Source organism: Panulirus ornatus, chromosome 62, assembly GCF_036320965.1.
Source record: "Panulirus ornatus isolate Po-2019 chromosome 62, ASM3632096v1, whole genome shotgun sequence".
Lineage (NCBI taxonomy): Eukaryota > Metazoa > Arthropoda > Malacostraca > Decapoda > Palinuridae > Panulirus > Panulirus ornatus.
This window is the reverse complement of record NC_092285.1, coordinates 12,298,949-12,320,372: the sequence shown is the minus strand read 5'-3', so window position 1 is coordinate 12,320,372 and position 21,424 is coordinate 12,298,949. Positions and strand designations below refer to the sequence as shown.

At 40.0% G+C, this 21,424-nt stretch overlaps 1 protein-coding gene and 1 long non-coding RNA gene across 4 annotated transcripts in view; both read left to right on the top strand.

Moving 5' to 3' along the window:
- The window catches only part of LOC139745702 (uncharacterized), a 130,254-nt gene extending 127,109 nt beyond the window's left edge, over positions 1 to 3,145 (top strand). Inside the window, exon 19 of the mRNA XM_071656140.1 lies at positions 1,543 to 3,145. Coding sequence (XP_071512241.1) covers positions 1,543 to 1,583 — 41 coding nt within the window. The 3' untranslated portion in view covers positions 1,584 to 3,145. The remainder of the gene's footprint in view (positions 1 to 1,542) is intronic.
- Positions 3,146 to 13,713: 10,568 nt separating this feature from the next.
- The window catches only part of LOC139745809 (uncharacterized), a 32,491-nt gene continuing 24,780 nt past the window's right edge, over positions 13,714 to 21,424 (top strand). Inside the window, exons 1-4 of one of the 3 annotated variants that reach the window (XR_011711972.1) lie at positions 13,714 to 15,913; positions 16,595 to 16,693; positions 19,868 to 20,118; positions 20,285 to 20,476. This is a non-coding gene — a long non-coding RNA (uncharacterized lncRNA). Of the gene's footprint in view, positions 15,914 to 16,021; positions 16,043 to 16,594; positions 16,694 to 19,867; positions 20,119 to 20,284; positions 20,477 to 21,424 lie in introns of those variants that run through there. The other 2 variants (XR_011711973.1, XR_011711974.1) reach the window with 2 other exon arrangements.

Here is a 21,424-nt window from a genome sequence, read left to right as displayed (position 1 = left end):
TCTATATTTGTGCTTTCTGATCCTGTTCAAAGAATTTCAGTTACTTGGGAGGCATACTCCAGTAAGTATGAAATGTTTTGTACAGGCAGTGGCACAAGCATGTTTTATGGCATACTAGCTTGCATGTTTTATGCATACATATTTTTTTTTTTGCATGCTACCAAATCCAGGGAACAAAAATTTTACTAAACTACGAAGTTTTTGGCAGAATTTAGAAAAAGGACAACCAGTTACCATCCTATCAGATAATGAGCTCTCAGACACCTCATTAAAACCCTGAGCCTCATGACATTTCAGGTTTGCACATAGATGTGTTACTGATGTTCATCTGTAGGACTGTATTAGCTAGTGTGACTAGGCTACACTTGTATGTCATTGTTAGTATGCAAGTCCTTGTGCACTTGGCTGCCTATAATATCATTGCTGCTATGCCTAGAATGTTACACTGACTCTTAATCATCTTCAACTGTATTTCACCATAAAACATGGCAGGTAATAGTCGATAGGCAGCCAATGACCAATGAGGTATATTACCAGTACTACCTGCCTGGGTGTCATGAGGGTTAGTGACAGCTGCATAGTGAGTCAGTACTTCTGTGGTTGTCAAGTTGCACTCCTGTGACCCAGGTAGCTGTCTTTTCTTTCTGCCTCACCCACATGTGGACTATTGGCTTTCTGTCCAAACATAAAATCTCTCCTTGTCATACATAACACTCGACAACACAACTCACACAGCTCATTCTTTGTAACTTTAGATTTTCCTGCAGTGAGCACTATGCACTAGCCCTGCCTTTTGGCAGAATAATAAGAGCAATAGATAGAGGTAGTAGGTTGGAGCATTAGGTAGAAACATTAGGTAAAAGTCGTCAGTAGGAGCATTAGGAAGTAGTAGTCAGTAGGAACATTTAAGTAGGAGCCTCTGCAAATACTACACTAGAGTGCCATCTACTTTTGGCTTGTTAAGGGTGAGGCACTAAAGATGGCCATAAGGACCACACATCATTAGTGTATCTAAGCTATCTTCCCAAGATTATGATGTTTTCTTAAATGAATTAAAAAACATTCACCCTGCCATCAACTTAAAGATTGAATGGGAAAAAGAAGGCAAATTGCCATTTCTTGATGTGTTAACTTGGGAATCTAATCACTTATTCTTCAAGATCTACAGGAAGCTCACCATCAGTGAGAGCTATATCCATTATATTTCAGTACATGTTTCTTCTGTAGCATTGTATAGTTATGTGTATGTTTTTAAGAGCATTATGGATATATGATCCCATAAGTCTGGTTGATAAATGTAGTCATATGACGTATCTTTAGGTAGTTAAGTTCTAAGTGGTTTTTGAACAAGGCTTGCTGAAAAGCTAGGAAGACATTTTATGCATCTAGTAATGAAAATGTGGAAAAAGATGATAGTTTCAATTGTCTAGTGTTGCCTTATTCTGCTAACTTAGCTAAAGTGAGACAGGTGCTAAAAAAACAGTGCTTTTAATGTCACCTTTCATTATTTTTTTTAATACTGATGGTTGTTTGTTTCCTCAGGGAAGAAGACATCTACTCCATTAGGCCCAGCTGATCGGTGAAATAATGTATCTTAGCAGAATTGTATAGCATTCAATTGTAGTGTTGGTATCAGTTCTGTTTGGAAATATAAGTCGTGGGTCTGTCATGATTCTTCTTACCATGTATTCTGTACTTCAAATCCATTAGTTAAGATTATTTAGATGTGCTTCATATGACTTTTTTAGACAAGATCCACTAATTGGTTAGTGATTGCTAATGAGGCTAAAAGAATATTTTTGAAAAGATACTACAGTCAACATCACACTGTTAACTTCCTCCTGATGGAGAACCATTGTATTGAACATGCGAGTAAGTCAGAGCTGATGATGGGTTCTTCATATGCTGGTTTGGATTATAATTTAAATGCTCTCAAAGTTATTTTAATGCTTCTATTTCAATAATTAGGACTTTAATTTTCAGCTAACAGTGAAGTTTTTATATGGTGTGCATCTTAGGTAATCAGGTAATGTTCACATCTCATTTGGTATCATTGTCATCAGGGAAAACCTGTAAAGTGTTTTGAAAGTTTGTTTCTCTGCAAAATATTCATGTATTGTGTAAATATAAAACCACTTTGAAGTCATCGAGGGAAATTCAAGATATGTAATTAAGCACTCCTAAATTGCACATTTTATTAAGTGCAAAATACTGAGCACTGTTAAAACTATGTTTATACATATGTTTATACAGTTGCTTTAATCTTTTTACAGATGTGGTCAGTGAGTGAAAAAAGCACTCATATATACAGATGGCAAGAATTCAAGCCATCAGTTTAATGCATCAGCACACAGCCATGTACAAATCACATATTGGCTCACTTTTATTTAAAGTCCCTCAAAGAATCCACAATTTATAGTTGTCTAAACCATCTTTGTAGAAGATTAACTTTGATTCTTTTTTTAATTAGTCTGTTTTTGTCCAATAAAAATTTTTTATGAGCGTATGTAATTATGAATACATCATGAAAATTTCCAGTGCTGCTGACGTTCACTGAAGGATTCCTTTTATCAGTTTTGTGTACAATGACCTGTTAAAGGACCACTTTTAGAGTGTATGATGCAGAGATGGTAGCAGAGACATGTAATATTGTTCTTTCTTTGACCAGCCATTTCAAGACATCTTTCTAGTTACTACTTTTTCATATTCTTTGGCAGATATTATCAGCAAACAATTCAATTAATTGGAGGAATATTGATTAGTTAATATATACAGGATTGCTGGAAGTTAATATCTTTTTTGCCAATTTTTTGGAAAGGTAATGGTTTGTAGACTTCTGAACTGTAAATTCTTTTGGTCAGCTTCTGAGCTCATTGGCAAAAGCTGTAGTTTGTTACTCTTATCTGCAGCGATTTTGATACCTGGAGGAAATTATGAAATTGTACATTTGTAATTTTATGTATATTAGAGATAAGAATTTTGTACTTGACCCATCCTCTTGAGACGCCCTATTCACAAAATATGAATTGGGGATAAGTCAGGTGCAGTAGTAAGCAGGTGCTGTCTGTTTTGTAGGTACAGTTGTACTCTTGTTATGTCAACATTAGTTGATTTTGGTTTAATAAACTTGTACCACAAATATGCATATTTTGTCTTTTGATTGCATGTATAAATTTCATTTGTGGGCTTCAAGTGCTCATTCCACATGCATATTACATGAACAACAAATATGAGATGTTTGAGTACAATATGTGGTGTGAGGTGGTTTGATCGAGTAAGTAATGAAAGGGTAAGAGAGATGTGTGGTAATAAAATGAGTGTGGTTGAGAGAGCAGAAGAGGGTGTTTTGAAATGGTTTGGTCACATGGAGAGAATGATTGAGGAAAGATTGACAAAGAGGATATATGTGTCAGAGGCGGAGGGAACGAGAAGAAGTGGGAGACCAAATTGGAGGTGGAAAGATGGAGTGAAAAAGATTTTGAGTGATCGGGGCCTGAATATGCAGGAGGGTGAAAGGTGTGCAAGGAATAGAGTGAACTGGAACGATGTGGTATATTGGGGTCGACGTGCTGTCAGTGGATTGAACCAGGGCATGTGAAGCGTCTGGGGTAAACCATGGAAAGTTCTGTGGGGCCTGGATGTGGAAAGGGAGCTGTGGATTTGGTGCATTATACATGACAGCTAGAGACTGAGTGTGAACGAATGTGGCCATTGTTGTCTTTTCCTAGTGCTACCTTGCGCACATGTGGGGGAAGGGGGTTGTCATTTCATGTGTGGCGGGGTGGCAATGGGAATGAATAAGGGCAGACAGTATGAATTATGTACATGTGTATATATGTATATGTGTGCGTGTGTATATATATGTATACGTTGAGATGTGTAGATATGTGTATGTGCGTGTGTGGACGTGTATGTATATTATGTATATACATGTGTATGTGGATGGGTTGGGCCATTCTTTCGTCTGTTTCCTTGCGCTACCTCGCTAACGCGGGAGACCGTGACAAAGTATAATAAATAGATTAATGAATGAAGTAGTGTCAAGAATGCAAAAAAAAAATACTCTTTAGCTGTCATATGTAGTGCACTGAAACCAGATCCCTGTGTCCACAACCAGGCCCCACTAACCTTTCCATAGATTCCCCTTACCACTTCTTAGGCCCAAATTCACTTGAAGTAACTGTAATTTAATATCTATCTGTCTATATCTCTGATGCCTGTTCCCATCAGGAACTCCCTCAAGTGGGTGGCCATGGCAATAGTTTCCATAACTAGTGAACTCCAGTGCTGCTTCTTAGCTTTAAATGCCTCACCCTTAACAGGCCACTAGCAGAGGGCCAGTCTAGTGCAGTGTTTACTGAGGCTCCTGCCTAAATGTTTCTTGTATTGGAGCAGGGCTAGGTAAGCTCGTCAGGAACAGGAAGGGTCTCGGTGAGACTGCACGTCTTTCCATCCGCTGGATAATTCAGCTTTCCATTGCCAACTTCTTGCCCACAGCGTTACTACATGCAGACACACACACACAACACTTTACAATCTGTCAACCCATCCAGTGGATGTAGCCAACTTCCTGAGTGCTGCAGAACCTCTTGAAGACAGAAGGGATTCCTGAAGCGGGAAAGTAATATATTCATATATACTTCAAAGAATAGCAGCATTGAACAAGGGTTAATCTCATCAATTATGGTAAATTGAAAAAGATGTTTCTTCATTTTTCATGCTGAATCCAAATATGATTTCAAAATTTCTGTAATGGAAAGTTCTGTGGGGCCTGGATGTGGAAAGGGAGCTGTGGTTTTGGTGCATTATTACGTGACAGCTAGAGACTGGGTGTGAATGAATGTGGCCTTTGTTGTCTTTTCCTAGCGCTAGCTGGTGCACGTGAGGGGGGAGGGGGTTGTTATTTCATGTGTGGTGGGGTGGCGATGGGAATGAATAAAGGCAGACAGTATGAACTATGTGTATATATGTATATGTCTGTGTGTGTTTATATATGTATACATTGAGATGTATAGGTATTTATTTGCGTGTGTGGACGTGTATGTATACACATGTGTATATATGGGTGGGTTGGGCAATTCTTTCGTCTGTTTCCTTGTGCTACCTCGATAACGTGTAATAAGTAAAAATATATATATTTTTTTTGTTACAGCATACTTGCATATCATTATGCCTCTACTTACAGATGCTCACAAATCCTCTTCTGACTGTAGGCCTCCTGTTGAGTCCTCTTCAGTCAGCTCCTCAACTAAACTTAAGATTTTTAGGTTGTGTCTGGTCATGTGTATTTTCATTGTTTGTGAAGTGCAGTAGCTTCATTTTGAAAGCACAAACCGAGATAAATGAGTCACTTAGGGTCTGCAGAAACATGACTGGAAATGCTGGGACATTCAAACAGGGCCAACTCCTGAGTAAGCAGTTCTGTCAGTTGCAGGCTAGAACTCAATGTGTAAATAGTGTCTTTTCCACTCCGTTGACAGATTGTGCTTTTGTGTATTCAAGTGTATTCCATCCACCATTATAATGCCAAGAAACTATTTAAATAGTCTGAATTCTTTCTGCTACGTTTGCAGTGGTGACATCCATATTGCAAAAACGTTCTTTCACATCCCTCATTAAAAAACACTATAATCATTACTTTGGTTGTAAAGTGGGTGACCAAGATAAAAGATAGTCCCTGCATATTTGTTGTCATATGTGTCAGGTTTCTCACAGTGTTGGCAAAAGGTTCACTCCGTATGCCTTTTGCCATTCCATAGTTTGGAGAGAACCCAAAGATCACACTTCACATTGCTACTATTGCCTGATGAACATAAATGGTATAACATCAAAGTGCAAGCATACTGTTCAGTATCATAATTTACCATCTGCTGAGACCAGTACCTCACAGTCAGGAATTACTTGTGCCAGAGCCCCCAAGAAACATGACACTGAATGATGATGAGTCTGGTGAAGAGAAAGTAGACCAAGTAGAGGACAACATGGCTCCAACATTTGAAGGTAGCTGTTCTTAAGGTGAATCACTTTTGCTGAGTCAAGGAGATCTTAATGATCTCATCTGCAATTTAAATACATCTAAGAAGCAAGGCGAACTTTTGGGTTCCAGGTTAAAGGGCTGAATCTTCTTCAGGATGAAACTGGTTTGTTTTTATCGTGATCGCCATGTTGTTTTCAAAGAATTTTTTCTCATGAAGATGGTCTGGTGTTTTGCAGTGATGTTCATTTTATTATGGAGGCACTTGACCACAAATATAACAGATGGGTGGCGCTTGTTTATGACTCGTCAAAAGTAAGCTTGAAAGCAGTTCTATTCCACAATAGAAATAAGTTTCCCTCCTTCTAAGAAGCAAGGCGAACTTTTGGGTTCCAGGTTAAAGGGCTGAATCTTCTTCAGGATGAAACTGGTTTGTTTTTATCATGATCGCCATGTCGTTTTCAAAGAATTTTTTCTCATGAAGATGGTGTGGTGTTTTGCAGTGATGTTCATTTTATTATGGAGGCACTTGACCACAAATATAACAGATGGGTGGCGCTTGTTTATGACTCGTCAAAAGTAAGCTTGAAAGCAGTTCTATTCCACAATAGAAATAAGTTTCCCTCCGTTCCTCTGGCTCACGCAGCTAACATGAAGGAACGGTATGATAATAAGAAGCTTCTTTTGGGAAAAATTAAGTATGGGCACTTTTACTCAGAATGCAACTTGGTTATGCAAAGATTTTTTATTTTACTTTGTGAGTGGGACAGCTGGGACAAGAAAAATCATTATGCACAGAACGTGTGGCCAAAATGTACATCACTGACTCCATTGATGTATCTGCCTCATTTGCGTATTAAGATTGAGTTGATGAAGAACTTTGTCAAAGGTATGGATAAAAGTGGCCATTGATTGACATATTTGAGGAATAAATTCCCCAGAATCAGTGATGCAAAACTCAAAGGGGGTATTTTTGTAGGACCACAGATCAAGATGAAAAGTTTAATGAGGAACTACATGAAGTTGAAAAAACTACATGACTGTCATTTAAGAGTTTGCAAAGATTCTTAGGGGAGCCACAGATCAGAAAACTACTGTGTTGCTGTAAAATATCTATTGACTTCATATAAGTTCTGGGGTGCTATATGTCTAAAAATTCACTTTTTGGATACACTTAGACTTTTCCCCAAAAATGGGTCTGCGGACATTATTACATTAAGTATCTAAGGCTACTCACAGTATCAGAAATAATGTGACATCCATCCTAACACAACTGCATAAATGTCTAAGGCTTCTCAGTATTTCGGCAATAGGGTATAAGGTATAAGAGGATTACAAAGTTTATTGAACCATCAGTGTTGTATTACAAGTGCATCAAGTAGGGCCATATGGCCTGGAAATGTCGGAGTGAATTTTGGTGTTGGTACTGTGGAAAAAATAAATTTTTTTGAGTGTGGAAGTAAAATCAAGTTTGGGCAAAGTGTTGTGCCGTATTGTTGTAAATGTGGTGGCACACATAATGTGGCCTACTCGCTTTGCAATAAGAGGCCACAGATGTGTGATGGGCAGCAGCAGAGCATCAGGGAGTTGCAGCAGCAGACACGCCAGGATGTACGAGGAACTGCAGTGGAGAAACACCATCTTTTGAGGACGCATGGAAGAAGATAATGTGGAGTGATGTGCTGATGGGCTCAGAAAACAGTGCATGGGCTGCATGGACCACTAAGCCAGAGAATACCATGGTAAGAAATTCAGACACTTTAGAAGGTAGAAGATAGTCAAAAGATTATGGCCCATTTTTGTAGAACTAAATATGTGACAACTGAACAAGATAGTGGTATGCGAGTTGAAAAAAGTGTGAATCATTTGGACAAATCATCCCCATTGTGTGAGGAGGTCACCTGCAGATGCACTGATATCCTCGAGCAGTGGGATGATGAGGTATTGCCGACTCGGGTGAAAGAAGTAATGGAACAGTTTGTGAATGAGGAAATTAGTGGAGAAAATGGAGAATAGCAGTTTCAATATTATTTCAAGGAATGTAAACAGTTTACACTGCAGTACCACACACCTGTACTCTGTTGCATGAGGTGGAGGTTATAAATCTACAAGAAACAGACACAAAGAATGATGGTAGCTTGATAAAATTGCATCATTATCAGTGTTTTTGTCCTACAGTTAACAGAAAAAATATTAGAGGTCTTTTAACTTAGAAAAGGTGTACAGTTGGAACTGGTAACAGCAGAAAAGCACAGTGGGACAGAATGTTTGTGTGTCAAAGTTTATGTTCAGGGTATGACTATATGTATTGTTAATATTTATGTGCATCCTCAAAGTTTGAATGATATAACAGAGTGTTGATTTACTAATGCCTGTATCTTGGTTGGTGACATTAGTGCTCTGAAAGAGACTGCTATAATGTGCACTGAGGTAAAGCAAAACACAAGGAATAAGTATTGGATGTACTTTTTTATTGAGAATTGGTAAGCATAAGAGCCATTCTTTCATTTGTTTCTTGGCACTACCTCGCTAATGCGGGAGACAGTGACAAAGTATAATTGTAAAAAATAATAAAAGAACTTGAGTGACATATGGAGGAAAGTAAATAAGGTACACGGTGTTGGAAGCAAGGGCAACACCCGTGCTGATCCACAAGCCAGGGCCAATCAACCTATTCAGAAATGGGCTGGAGCAGCCAGTTTTGCAGTTACCATGTGTAGTGCAGGGCTCATTACAAAGTAAAATAAGGTTTAGGTGGGAATTAGTACTGAGTCAGTGTGTCAATAACAAGAGGCAAATTATTGTATGCAATTGAGAGAGAGAGGGGGGAGGGATCTACTGCACCAGGGGAGAATGGAGTAACATATGATGTATTATTAATTGTATAGGTAGCATTAGGGAGCCTTCTAGACTTATTCAATATGTCATACAATGAAAGTATGTGAAAAAAAAACAGTAATCGTACCAATACCTGAATTTAATGGTAAAGTGATAGAAAGTGATAGTGATAGTGATAATATTGAACAGGTTGTTGTTTATGAGAGGGAAAAAGCACTGCTGATTGTGTCATGGAGAGTTTGTGTATTTGCAAGGGAATGTCTTGGGAGTAAAGTCAGGGGTTAGTGAGAGGACAAGAGCAAGGGAAGGAGTAGCAGTACTCCTGAAACAGGAGTTGTGGGAGTATGTGATAGATTGTAAGAAAGTAAATTCTCGATTAATATGGGTAAAACTGAAAGTTGATGGAGAGAGATGGGTGATTATTGGTGCATATGCATCTGGGCATAAGAAAGATCATGAGAGGCAAGTGTTCTGGGAGCAGCTGAATGAGTGTGTTAGTGGTTTTGATGCACGAGACCGGGTTATAGTGATGGGTGATTTGAATGCAAAGGTGAGTAATGTGGCAGTTGAGGGAATAATTGGTATACATGGGGTGTTCAGTGTTGTAAATGGAAATGGTGAAGAGCTTGTAGATTTATGTGCTGGAAAAGGACTGATGATTGGGAATACCTGGTTTAAAAAGCGAGCTATACATATGTATACTTACGTAAGTATTTTGAAGGTTTGTTGAATGTGTTTGATGATAGAGTGGCAGATATAGGGTGTTTTGGTCGAGGTGGTGTGCAAAGTGAGAGGGTTAGGGAAAATGATTTGGTAAACAGAGAAGAGGTAGTGAAAGCTTTGCGGAAGATGAAAGCCAGCAAGGCAGCAGGTTTGGATGGTATTGCAGTGGAATTTATTAAAAAAGGGGGTGACTGTATTGTTGACTGGTTGGTAAGGTTATTTAATGTATGTATGACTCATGGTGAGGTGCCTGAGGATTGGAGGAATGCGTGCATAGTGCCATTGTACAAAGGCAAAGGGGATAAGAGTGAGTGCTCAAATTACAGAGCTATAAGTTTGTTGAGTATTCCTGGTAAATTATATGGGAGGGTATTGATTGAGAGGGTGAAGGCATGTACAGAGCATCAGATTGGGGAAGAGCAGTGTGGTTTCAGAAGTGGTAGAGGATGCGTGGATCAGGTGTTTGCTTTGAAGAATGTATGTGAGAAATAATTAGAAAAGCAAATGGATTTGTATGTAGCTTTTATGGATCTGGAGAAGGCATACGATAGAGTTGATAGAGATGCTCTGTGGAAGGTATTAAGAATATATGGTGTGGGAGGAAAGTTGTTAGAAGCAGTGAAAAGTTTTTATCGAGGATGTAAGGCATGTGTACGTGTAGGAAGAGAGGAAAGTGATTGGTTCTCAGTGAATGTAGGTTTGCGGCAGGGGTGTGTGATGTCTCCATGGTTGTTTAATTTGTTTATGGATGGGGTTGTTAGGGAGGTAAATGCAAGAGTTTTGGAAAGAGGGGCAAGTATGAAGTCTGTTGGGGATGAGAGAGCTTGGGAAGTGAGTCAGTTGTTGTTCGCTGATGATAGAGCGCTGGTGGCTGATTCATGTGAGAAACTGCAGAAGCTGGTGACTGAGTTTGGTAAAGTGTGTGGAAGAAGAAAGTTAAGGGTGAATGTGAATAAGAGCAAGGTTATTAGGTACAGTAGGGTTGAGGGTCAAGTCAATTGGGAGGTGAGTTTGAATGGAGAAAAACTGGAGGAAGTGAAGTGTTTTAGATATCTGGGAGTGGATCTGGCAGCGGATGGAACCATGGAAGCGGAAGTGGATCATAGGGTGGGGGAGGGGGCGAAAATTCTGGGGGCCTTGAAGAATGTGTGGAAGTCGAGAACATTATCTCGGAAAGCAAAAATGGGTATGTTTGAAGGAATAGTGGTTCCAACAATGTTGTATGGTTGCGAGGCGTGGGCTATGGATAGAGTTGTGCACAGGAGGATGGATGTGCTGGAAATGGGATGTTTGAGGACAATGTGTGGTGTGAGGTGGTTTGATCGAGTGAGTAACGTAAGGGTAAGAGAGATGTGTGGAAATAAAAAGAGCGTGGTTGAGAGAGCAGAAGAGGGTGTTTTGAAGTGGTTTGGGCACATGGAGAGAATGAGTGAGGAGAGATTGACCAAGAGGATATATGTGTCGGAGGTGGAGGGAAAGAGGAGAAGAGGGAGACCAAATTGGAGGTGGAAAGATGGAGTGAAAAAGATTTTGTGTGATCGGGGCCTGAACATGCAGGAGGGTGAAAGGAGGGCAAGGAATAGAGTGAACTGGAGCGATGTGGTATACCGGGGTTGACGTGCTGTCAGTGGATTGAATCAAGGCATGTGAAGCGTCTGGGGTAAACCATGGAAAGCTGTGTAGGTATGTATATTTGCGTGTGTGGACGTATGTATATACATGTGTATGGGGGGGTTGGGCCATTTCTTTCGTCTGTTTCCTTGCGCTACCTCGCAAACGCGGGAGACAGCGACAAAGTATAATAAAAATAATATAAAATACTTATGTAAGTAGGAGAGATGGCCAGAGAGTGTTATTGGATTACGTGTTAATTGACAGGCGCGCGAAAGAGAGACTTTTGGATGTTAATGTGCTGAGAGGTGCAACTGGAGGGATGTCTGATCATTATCTTGTGGAGGCTAAGGTGAAGATTTGTATGGGTTTTCAGGAAAGAAGAGTGAATGTTGGGGTGAAGAGAGTGGTGAGAGTAAGTGAGCTTGGGAAGGAGACTTGTGTGAGGAAGTACCAGGAGAGACTGAGTACAGAATGGAAAAAGGTGAGAACAATGGAAGTAAGGGGAGTGGGGGAAGAATGGGATGTATTTAGGGAATCAGTGATGGATTGCGCAAAAGATGCTTGTGGCATGAGAAGAGTGGGAGGTGGGTTGATTAGAAAGGGTAGTGAGTGGTGGGATGAAGAAGTAAGAGTACTAGTGAAAGAGAAGAGAGAGGCATTTGGACGATTTTTGCAGGGAAAAAATGCAATTGAGTGGGAGATGTATAAAAGAAAGAGACAGGAGGTCAAGAGAAAGGTGCAAGAGGTGAAAAAAAGGGCAAATGAGAGTTGGGGTGAGAGAGTATCATTAAATTTTAGGGAGAATAAAAAGATGTTCTGGAAGGAGGTAAATAAAGTGCGTAAGACAAGGGAGCAAATGGGAACTTCAGTGAAGGGCGCAAATGGGGAGGTGATAACAAGTAGTGGTGATGTGAGAAGGAGATGGAGTGAGTATTTTGAAGGTTTGTTGAATGTGTTTGATGATAGAGTGGCAGATATAGGGTGTTTTGGTCGAGGTGGTGTGCAAAGTGAGAGGGTTAGGGAAAATGATTTGGTAAACAGAGAAGAGGTAGTAAAAGCTTTGCGGAAGATGAAAGCCGGCAAGGCAGCAGGTCTGGATGGTATTGCAGTGGAATTTATTAAAAAAGGGGGTGACTGTATTTTTGACTGGTTGGTAAGGTTATTTAATGTATGTATGACTCATGGTGAGGTGCCTGAGGATTGGCGGAATGCGTGCATAGTGCCATTGTACAAAGGCAAAGGGGATAAGAGTGAGTGCTCAAATTGCAGAGGTATAAGTTTGTTGAGTATTCCTGGTAAATTATATGGGAGGGTATTGATTGAGAGGGTGAAGGCATGTACAGAGCATCAGATTGGGGAAGAGCAGTGTGGTTTCAGAAGTGGTAGAGGATGTGTGGATCAGGTGTTTGCTTTGAAGAATGTATGTGAGAAATACTTAGAAAAGCAAATGGATTTGTATGTAGCATTTATGGATCTGGAGAAGGCATATGATAGAGTTGATAGAGATGCTCTGTTGAAGGTATTAAGAATATATGGTGTGGGAGGCAAGTTGTTAGAAGCGGTGAAAAGTTTTTATCGAGAATGTAAGGCATGTGTACGTGTAGGAAGAGAGGAAAGTGATTGGTTCTCAGTGAATGTAGGTTTGTGGCAGGGGTGTGTGATGTCTCCATGGTTGTTTAATTTGTTTATGGATGTGGTTGTTAGGGAGGTGAACGCAAGAGTTTTGGAAAGAGGGGCAAGTATGACGTCTGTTGGGGATGAGAGAGCTTGGGAAGTGAGTCAGTTGTTGTTCGCTGATGATACAGCGCTGGTGGCTGAATCATGTGAGAAACTGCAGAAGCTGGTGACTGAGTTTGGTAAAGTGTGTGAAAGAAGAAAGTTAAGAGTAAATGTGAATAAGAGCAAGGTTATTAGGTACAGTAGGGTTGAAGGTCAAGTCAATTGGGAGGTGAGTTTGAATGGAGAAAAACTGGAGGAAGTGAAGTGTTTTAGATATCTGGGAGTGGATCTGGCAGCGGATGGAACCATGGAAGCGGAAGTGGATCATAGGGTGGGGGAGGGGGCGAAAATTCTGGGAGCCTTGAAGAATGTGTGGAAGTCGAGAACATTATCTCGGAAAGCAAAAATGGGTATATTTGAAGGAATAGTGGTTCCAACAATGCTGTATGGTTGCGAGGCGTGGGCTATGGATAGAGTTGTGCGCAGGAGGATGGATGTGCTGGAAATGAGATGTTTGAGGACAATGTGTGGTGTGAGGTGGTTTGATCGAGTAAGTAACGTAAGGGTAAGAGAGATGTGTGGAAATAAAAAGAGTGTGGTTGAGAGAGCAGAAGAGGGTGTTTTGAAATGGTTTGGGCACATGGAGAGAATGAGTGAGGAAAGATTGACCAAGAGGATATATGTGTCGGAGGTGGAGGGAACGAGGAGAAGAGGGAGACCAAATTGGAGGTGGAAAGATGGAGTGAAAAGATTTTGTGTGATCGAGGCCTGAACATGCAGGAGGGTGAAAGGAAGGCAAGGAATAGAGTGAATTGGAGCGATGTGGTATACCGGGTTGACGTGCTGTCAGTGGATTGAATCAGGGCATGTGAAGCGTCTGGGGTAAACCATGGAAAGCTGTGTAGGTATGTATATTTGCGTGTGTGGACGTATGTATATACATGTGTATGGGGGTGGGTTGGGCCATTTCTTTCGTCTGTTTCCTTGCGCTACCTCGCAAACGCGGGAGACCGACAAAAAAAAAAAATGTAAAACATTTGTTGATTTAAAAGGGGCATTTGATAGAGCAAATAAAGAAGTTTTACTCAACTTGCTAACTTGGGTGTATCTAGGAAGTTGCTGATATGGATTGACGATTAAGTAACAAAGGCCAGAGTTTGGTTTCAAGGTTGGTATTCAGAAGAGAGAGACATGGAGTTGGGAACTCCATAGGGAGGTGTCCATAGCCCTACTCTTTTTAATATAATAACGAATGCAATAGCTCAGCATGAATTTCCCAGATAGGTTATGTATGCAGATGATATCCTGTTACAGTGTAACATGCAACAGCCTTTAGATGCTTTGAGCATAATTTGCTGTAGAATGGGTATTGTAAATAATGACGAGAAAATAAGTATCAAGTAAAGCATTTGAAAAAGAGGGATTTATTCTTGAATGGAATAAGGTTAAGAAAAAGTTGAAGTGTTTACTTACTTTGGGATGAACATTGGGTACACAGGCAGCAGTAGAGTATGGGAGATACAGTATCTGGAGAATGCATGTAAAGGGTGTTGAAGACCACTGGGAGCTTTGCCATAGGGTGGAGGGAATGGCGTTGGCATCCCAGTATTAATGATATTAGTAATTCAGAAAAGCAAGTTTTTTGGATGATTAATAATGGTGAGATTAAAAAAAAAATTCTTGCACATCACAAAAACTTTGTACCAACGGTTGTGACATCCTTGTAATGAGTTCAGGGGTTTTAAAATGAGGGCCATTTTTTTTTTTCACTGTACATATCTTGCACAAAAGATATGGTCTAATTTTTTTCTTTGTAAATCCCACTGAGGGATGATGAGGGGGACTAGTATACAGCCTTTTAATGTAAATATGTCAATATTTTAAGTTCAATTTTCATGAGCGAGCTCAAGCTGTCATTTGCGATAGGCTGAAGTCTCTAGCTGTCATATATAATGCACCGAAACCACAGCTCCCTTTCCACATCCAGACCCCACAAAACTTTCCATGGTTTACCCCAGACGCTTTACATGCCCTGGTTCAATCCATTGACAGCACGTCGACCCCGGTATACCACATCGTTCCAATTCACTCTATTCCTTGCACACCTTTCACCCTCCTGCACCTTCAGGACCCGATCGCTCAAAATCTTTTTCACTCCATCCTTCCACCTCCAATTTGGTCTCCCACTTCTCGCTCCGTCCACCTCTGACACATGTATCCTCTTGGTCAATCTTTCCTCACTCATTCTCTCCATGTTACCAAACCATTTCAATACACCCTCTTCTGCTCTCTCAACCACACTCATTTTATTACCACACATCTCTCTTACCCTTTCATTACTTACTCGATCAAACCACTGCACACTACATATTGTCCTCAAGCATTTCATTTCCAACACACCCACCCTCCTCCACACAACCCATCTATATACTATAGCCCATGCCTCGCAACCATATAACATTGTTGGAACCACTGTTCCTTCAAACATATACATTTTTGCTTTCCGAGATAACGTTCTCGCCTTCCACACAATCCTATTGGTACATTTGATAATTACATACGACAGTTACGCAGGACTGTTGCTCACACTTAGAGGTGAACGACCACAGAAGCCAACCCGGCCTTAATTTGAGACACTTTACTGTTAAGTTGTTCATCTGTACCTAAAATTTTAAGAAAGCCAATTTTTTCCCCAACCCCATTTGTCTTGGGTGGCACGCCACCCGAGATCTTGGGGAGTAACCTACTAGGATGAATAATCGGAAGCCATCCACTGCCCCAGTAGGGAGGGATAGCGGTGGTATGTATGCAACTAGATTGACGACTTTGGCCTCTCTCAAATCTCTTTCTGATCAGGAAAGTTACTGATGGTCAGGCGGGAGCCGGTGAAGACAGGAGACTGTCAAATGTGTAGAGAAAGAGTCCACTGGCCTCGGTGTCTGGTCGAAGTCTACTGGCCTCCGCTTATCTGGAGATGAAGTCCACTCGGCTGCATTTAGTGAGCCAGTACTTCAGCGTTTGTCAAGCTGCACTCCTCTGACCCAGGTAGTTGTCTTTTCTTTGTCTCAACCACACGGGAACCAGTGGCATTCTGTCCACAAACAAAATATCTCCTTGTCATACATAACACTTGAAAACAATCAACTTGCGCAGTTCCTTCTTCGAATCTCTGTGGTGAGTACTATGCGATAGCTTTGCCCTTTGCCAAAAAGGTAGGAACAGTAAAATAAGTAGTAGGAAGGGACATTAGGTAGTAGTAGTAGGTTAGAGCAATAGGTAGTGGTAGTCAGTAGGAACATTAAGTAGGTTTTGCAAACTGCGCTAGAGTTACCATCTGCCAGTGGCCTGTTAAGGGTGAGGCTCAACAGGTTAAGAAGCGGCACAGGAGGTCACTAGTTATGGAGACGTCATGGACACCCCCATGAGGGGGAACTTTAGAATAAACTTTTTGTTTCTACGCACTTTTCCTAGTTTCCAGCTTGCTTTCGAACATAAGGTCCATGAAAAAAGATAGTCTATGTCCTTGACTAGTCCTGACATTATTCATTCTCCTGGGGATACATTTATCTACACAGCAGACCATATTAAAGAGAGTTTGGTTATAGCTGCTAAAATATATCTTTTTAGCGCATGCTCAGATCAAAGACTATAAACGAAAGATAGGGAAGTGGCTGCTTTCACCACAGTATAAATGTGATAGTAATGCCATCTATTGACTTTCCATAGAAGCTCGACTAGCTGACAGATGCCAGATACTTCCATATGCATATTGCTACTAGATACTTCCAGATATTCAAGCAAACATGGCCTACTCCACTAAATACGGTATGCTGGTGTACATGTTGATATTTTCATCTACTACGTTCCATGCCATGAGATAATTAACATCTGTTTTACCTTTTATTATATTATCAATGAAATATTATGCTTTCTATATTTCACTCGTATTCCAATATATTTTCTTTATTTTCTTTTTATCTGAATTCAGGTATAAGTTTCAAACTTGTCCATATTTTGTTAGATATTCCTACTACCCTGACACAGCTGTTTATCAGTTATTCTCTATACTGTGGGAAAAATAGATAGATATAATGGATGTCAATTTCTACCTTATTACAATTACCCCTGGCCACCTTTTTAAGAAAGTCCTGGTGTTACACAAAATCTCTTTCTAGAGGCTTCTTATTCAACCATATAGTTACCGGTATATGATTTTTTTTAAATATTCTAAATATATATATATATATATATATATATATATATATATATATATATATATATATAAGGATAATTTAACAAAATGTTGATTTATTCATGTCTATTGGCATATTTGTAACATTGTACAGTACAATACCCAATTATATATGAAAAAAGTACATCAAACTAACTATTCGCCATTTCCCGCATTAGCGAGGTAGCGTTAAGAACAGAGGACTGGGCATTTGAGGGAATACCCTCACCTGGCCCAATTCTCTGTTCCTTCTTTTGGAAAATTGAAAAAAAAAAACCGAGAGGAAAAAAGTACATACGATACTGTAAAGAAATACCTACAGCATGAGCACATAATGATTGAAACTGTCATGTTACAATACAAATAGCATTACTACGTCATTGCAAATCAAAATGTAATCATACTAAATCAGTCGTTCAAACGTGCAGGAACAAAGAAAATTGTAAGTAAAAAGAATATTGCATCATCATACAGGAAGCATAAACAGACATACAAACAGTGAAATAAAAGGTGCAAACATTACAAAGCACAACGAAAAGATTCATGCAGAAAAATGAACAACTATAACAACATTTACTCAGGTTGCAAAACAATCACATTACACACAACAGGAAAAGAATTACAGAATATCCAAACATTAAATGAGAGCAAAGTAAAAGAAAATTAGTATATTTTCAAACATCAGAAACCAAGCAACAAAGAAATATATTTCCAAAAGTCATAGAAGCCAATAGGGAAAATTCTGGAAATCAGCAAATTGCAAAATCTAGAAATGACAAAACTTAACACCAATGCAACAACTCTTTCTATCATGTCGTGCATTAAGAAAATGCAAACTATGTAGAAAAACTGTTATTTACAATACAATCACTAAAGCATACACTTACCAAATATTTTGTTTTCATCGTCAAAAATGTTTGTGATGCTACTGAAACATCTCTCATGATCCTCATGTAGTCAATACCACCATCGCCAGGATCTGCCAGTAAGAGTAAATCATAAAAATATTGTGAATATATGCTTTACTGACATAGATTTTGTTATAAATGAACAGAAATATACTGTATAACAAAACATATATGACACATTCAAAGAAAGGATGTGGAGAAAATCAAATTATGAAACAAAAGCTATCTGAATTCTTTTTAAGTTTTGATGTGGGCGGTAGCATGACAAAGTCTGGAATTATTAATGTAGTTCCTCTTGGAACAGTGATGGCTACAAACTCTAAAATATCTATGTAAGTCTTCCGATGACTTTTTTTTTATGGCTGCCACAGTTTTCAGTGCATGTTTCCATCTCATACATCTGTTATCCTCAATAATGTTGACATATTACCCCAGACGCTTCACATGCCTTGATTCACTCCACTGACAGCACGTCAACCCCTGTATACCACATGACTCCAATTCACTCTATTCCTTGCCCTCCTTTCACCCTCCTGCATGTTCAGGCCCCGATCACACAAAATCTTTTTCACTCCATCTTTCCACCTCCAATTTGGTCTCCCTCTTCTCCTCGTTCCCTCCACCTCCGACACATATATCCTCTTGGTCAATCTCTCCTCACTCATTCTCTCCATGTGCCCAAACCATTTCAAAACACCCTCTTCTGCTCTCTCAACCACGCTCTTTTTATTTCCACACATCTCTCTTACCCTTACGTTACTTACTCGATCAAACCTCCTCACACCACACATTGTCCTCAAACATCTCATTTCCAGCACATCCATCCTCCTGCGCACATCTCTATCCATAGCCCACGCCTCGCAACCATACAACATTGTTGGAACCACTATTCCCTCAAACATACCCATTTTTGCTTTCCGAGATAATGTTCTCGACTTCCACACATTTTTCAAGGCTCCCAAAATTTTCGCCCCCTCCCCCACCCTATGATCCACTTCCGCTTCCATGGTTCCATCCGCTGACAGATCCACTCCCAGATATCTAAAACACTTCACTTCCTCCAGTTTTTCTCCATTCAAACTCACCTCCCAATTGACTTGACCCTCACCCCTACTGTACCTAATAACCTTGCTCTTATTCACATTTACTCTCAACTTTCTTCTTCCACACACTTTACCAAACTCAGTCACCAGCTTCTGCAGTTTCTCACATGAATCAGCCACCAGCGCTGTATCATCAGCGAACAACAACTGACTCACTTCCCAAGCTCTCTCATCCCCAACAGACTTCATACTTGCCCCTCTTTCCAGGACTCTTGCATTTACCTCCCTTACAACCCCATCCATAAACAAATTAAACAACCATGGAGACATCACACACCCCTGCCGCAAACCTACATTGATTGAGAGGGTGAAGGCATGTACAGAGCATCAGATTGGGGAAGAGCAGTGCGGTTTCAGAAGTGGTAGAGGATGTGTGGATCAGGTGTTTGCTTTGAAGAATGTATGTGAGAAATACTTAGAAAAGCAAATGGATTTGTATGTAGCATTTATGGATCTGGAGAAGGCATATGATAGAGTTGATAGAGATGCTCTGATATGTTACATATGTATGATAATTCTTAGATGTACTTTCATACACACGCACAAAAAAATATATCAATAGATCCCCAGTCAACATTCCAACAGCAACGTGCAATGCCTGTAGTACTACTAGTAGAGCAGTAGATTCTTACCCTACGCTTATATTTATGAATATCTCACCAAATTCATATCAAAGATACACCCCAACCCTTCCTTTGTCTTGCATATCACACATGGATAACATCTGCCGGCCATTGTCATTTTTTTTTTTAAACAGAAATTTGAATGTGGCGCGTGTCAGCTGCTGTCAGACGACCGTCGACAGAGCCATCTAGGGGGCTTATATGAAAACATTTGTGCGTTCGTTTGTGTGTTGGCCAAGTCACACGTCACGGCAGCCACTTTCCCTCGCGCAGGCTCATTGTGAAGCATACCTTCTGCGCAGGCTCGGCGTGAAGTGACGCATGCGCACACCTATTATTATGATTTTCGCCGAGAGATTTGAATTCGTGACGCGTAAAGATGTCTGTAAGTGAGAAAACTTCCTAAACTGTTGATTATTTATTGGTCATTTTAATTAGATATTGATGTCGTAATGTAGTGCAGCACCCACCTCTTCAGGTGTCAGTGAATTGTTAATCAAAGAAACACTTCGTTAACGACTTGTTTTCATTACATTATTGTCCACTGCCAGGTGAACTCTTGAAAAACTGGTCGTTTCTGTTCCTTGAAATTGATGAAAGTGAAGTTGGCGAGAGATTATATCATACTTGCCTAGTGATGGAGGGACCGTTTGAAAAAAAAAATGTCCTTTCCCAGACTGAACTGAGGAAACTCAAGCAAAACTGGATTCTTCCGACAGCCATATCTCCATGTCTTCAAATAGGTAGGTAACTCTAACGCTTCCTGTGTACTCGCCTCGTTAAGGTAAGTGATACCTTTATTTTGTTTCTTCTATATGGAGTTAGGGGTAATAGCAATTCTGCAAGAGTACGTAGGGGTAGGAGCCCTTGATTCGGGGGTTAGGTCTTATTTAGGTTTACTTACTCAGGTACATGAGTGGACTCTGGCAGATACTTATGTCCAGGTCTCTGCCTTCATATTTTTTATTTTTCCCTTTATTTCATACTATTCGCCATTTCCCACGTTAGTAAGGTATCGTTAAGAACAGAGGACTGAGCCTTTGAGGGAAATCCTCACTTGGCCCCGTTCTCTGTTCCCGCTTTTGGAAAATTAAAAGTGAGAGGGGAGGATTTCCAGCCACCCCCACCCTCCCCTTTTAGTCGCCTTCTACAACACGCGGGGAATACGTGGAAAGTGTTCTTTTTCCCCTATATATATTTATACTACTCTGGAAGGCTTGGACAGAGTGGGGCACAAGAAGTTTATTTTGTGATGCCTTTAGCTTGTATTGCTTTACCATCAAGTAATCTTTTATTTTCTTGTCTTAGTCATGTCCTGGCTGATGCCAGTAACCTTGAATGAAATACTTTTAGCTATCTGATGTGGATTTTTTTTTAAGATGAATTGCTTCTCTTGTGTTCAAAGAAATCAGATCTATAAAGATCAGATTTCTTCCCTAATCTGATTCTGTCAAAATGGCTGATCACATTAATCATCCTTAATTCACTGCACGTAAATCTTCAAATTCATCCGAGTCTTGCTGTTTCCTCTCATTTTTATTGTATACTGTAATTTTCTCCACATTGGAGATAGTTTTTTGCTTTTGTTTTTGCAGGTATATGCTTCCCTCTCCTGTCATTCCTCTGGTATGATGATTTTATATTACTCAGATACTCACAGATACTCTTGATTGTAGTCCTCGTGTAGGGTA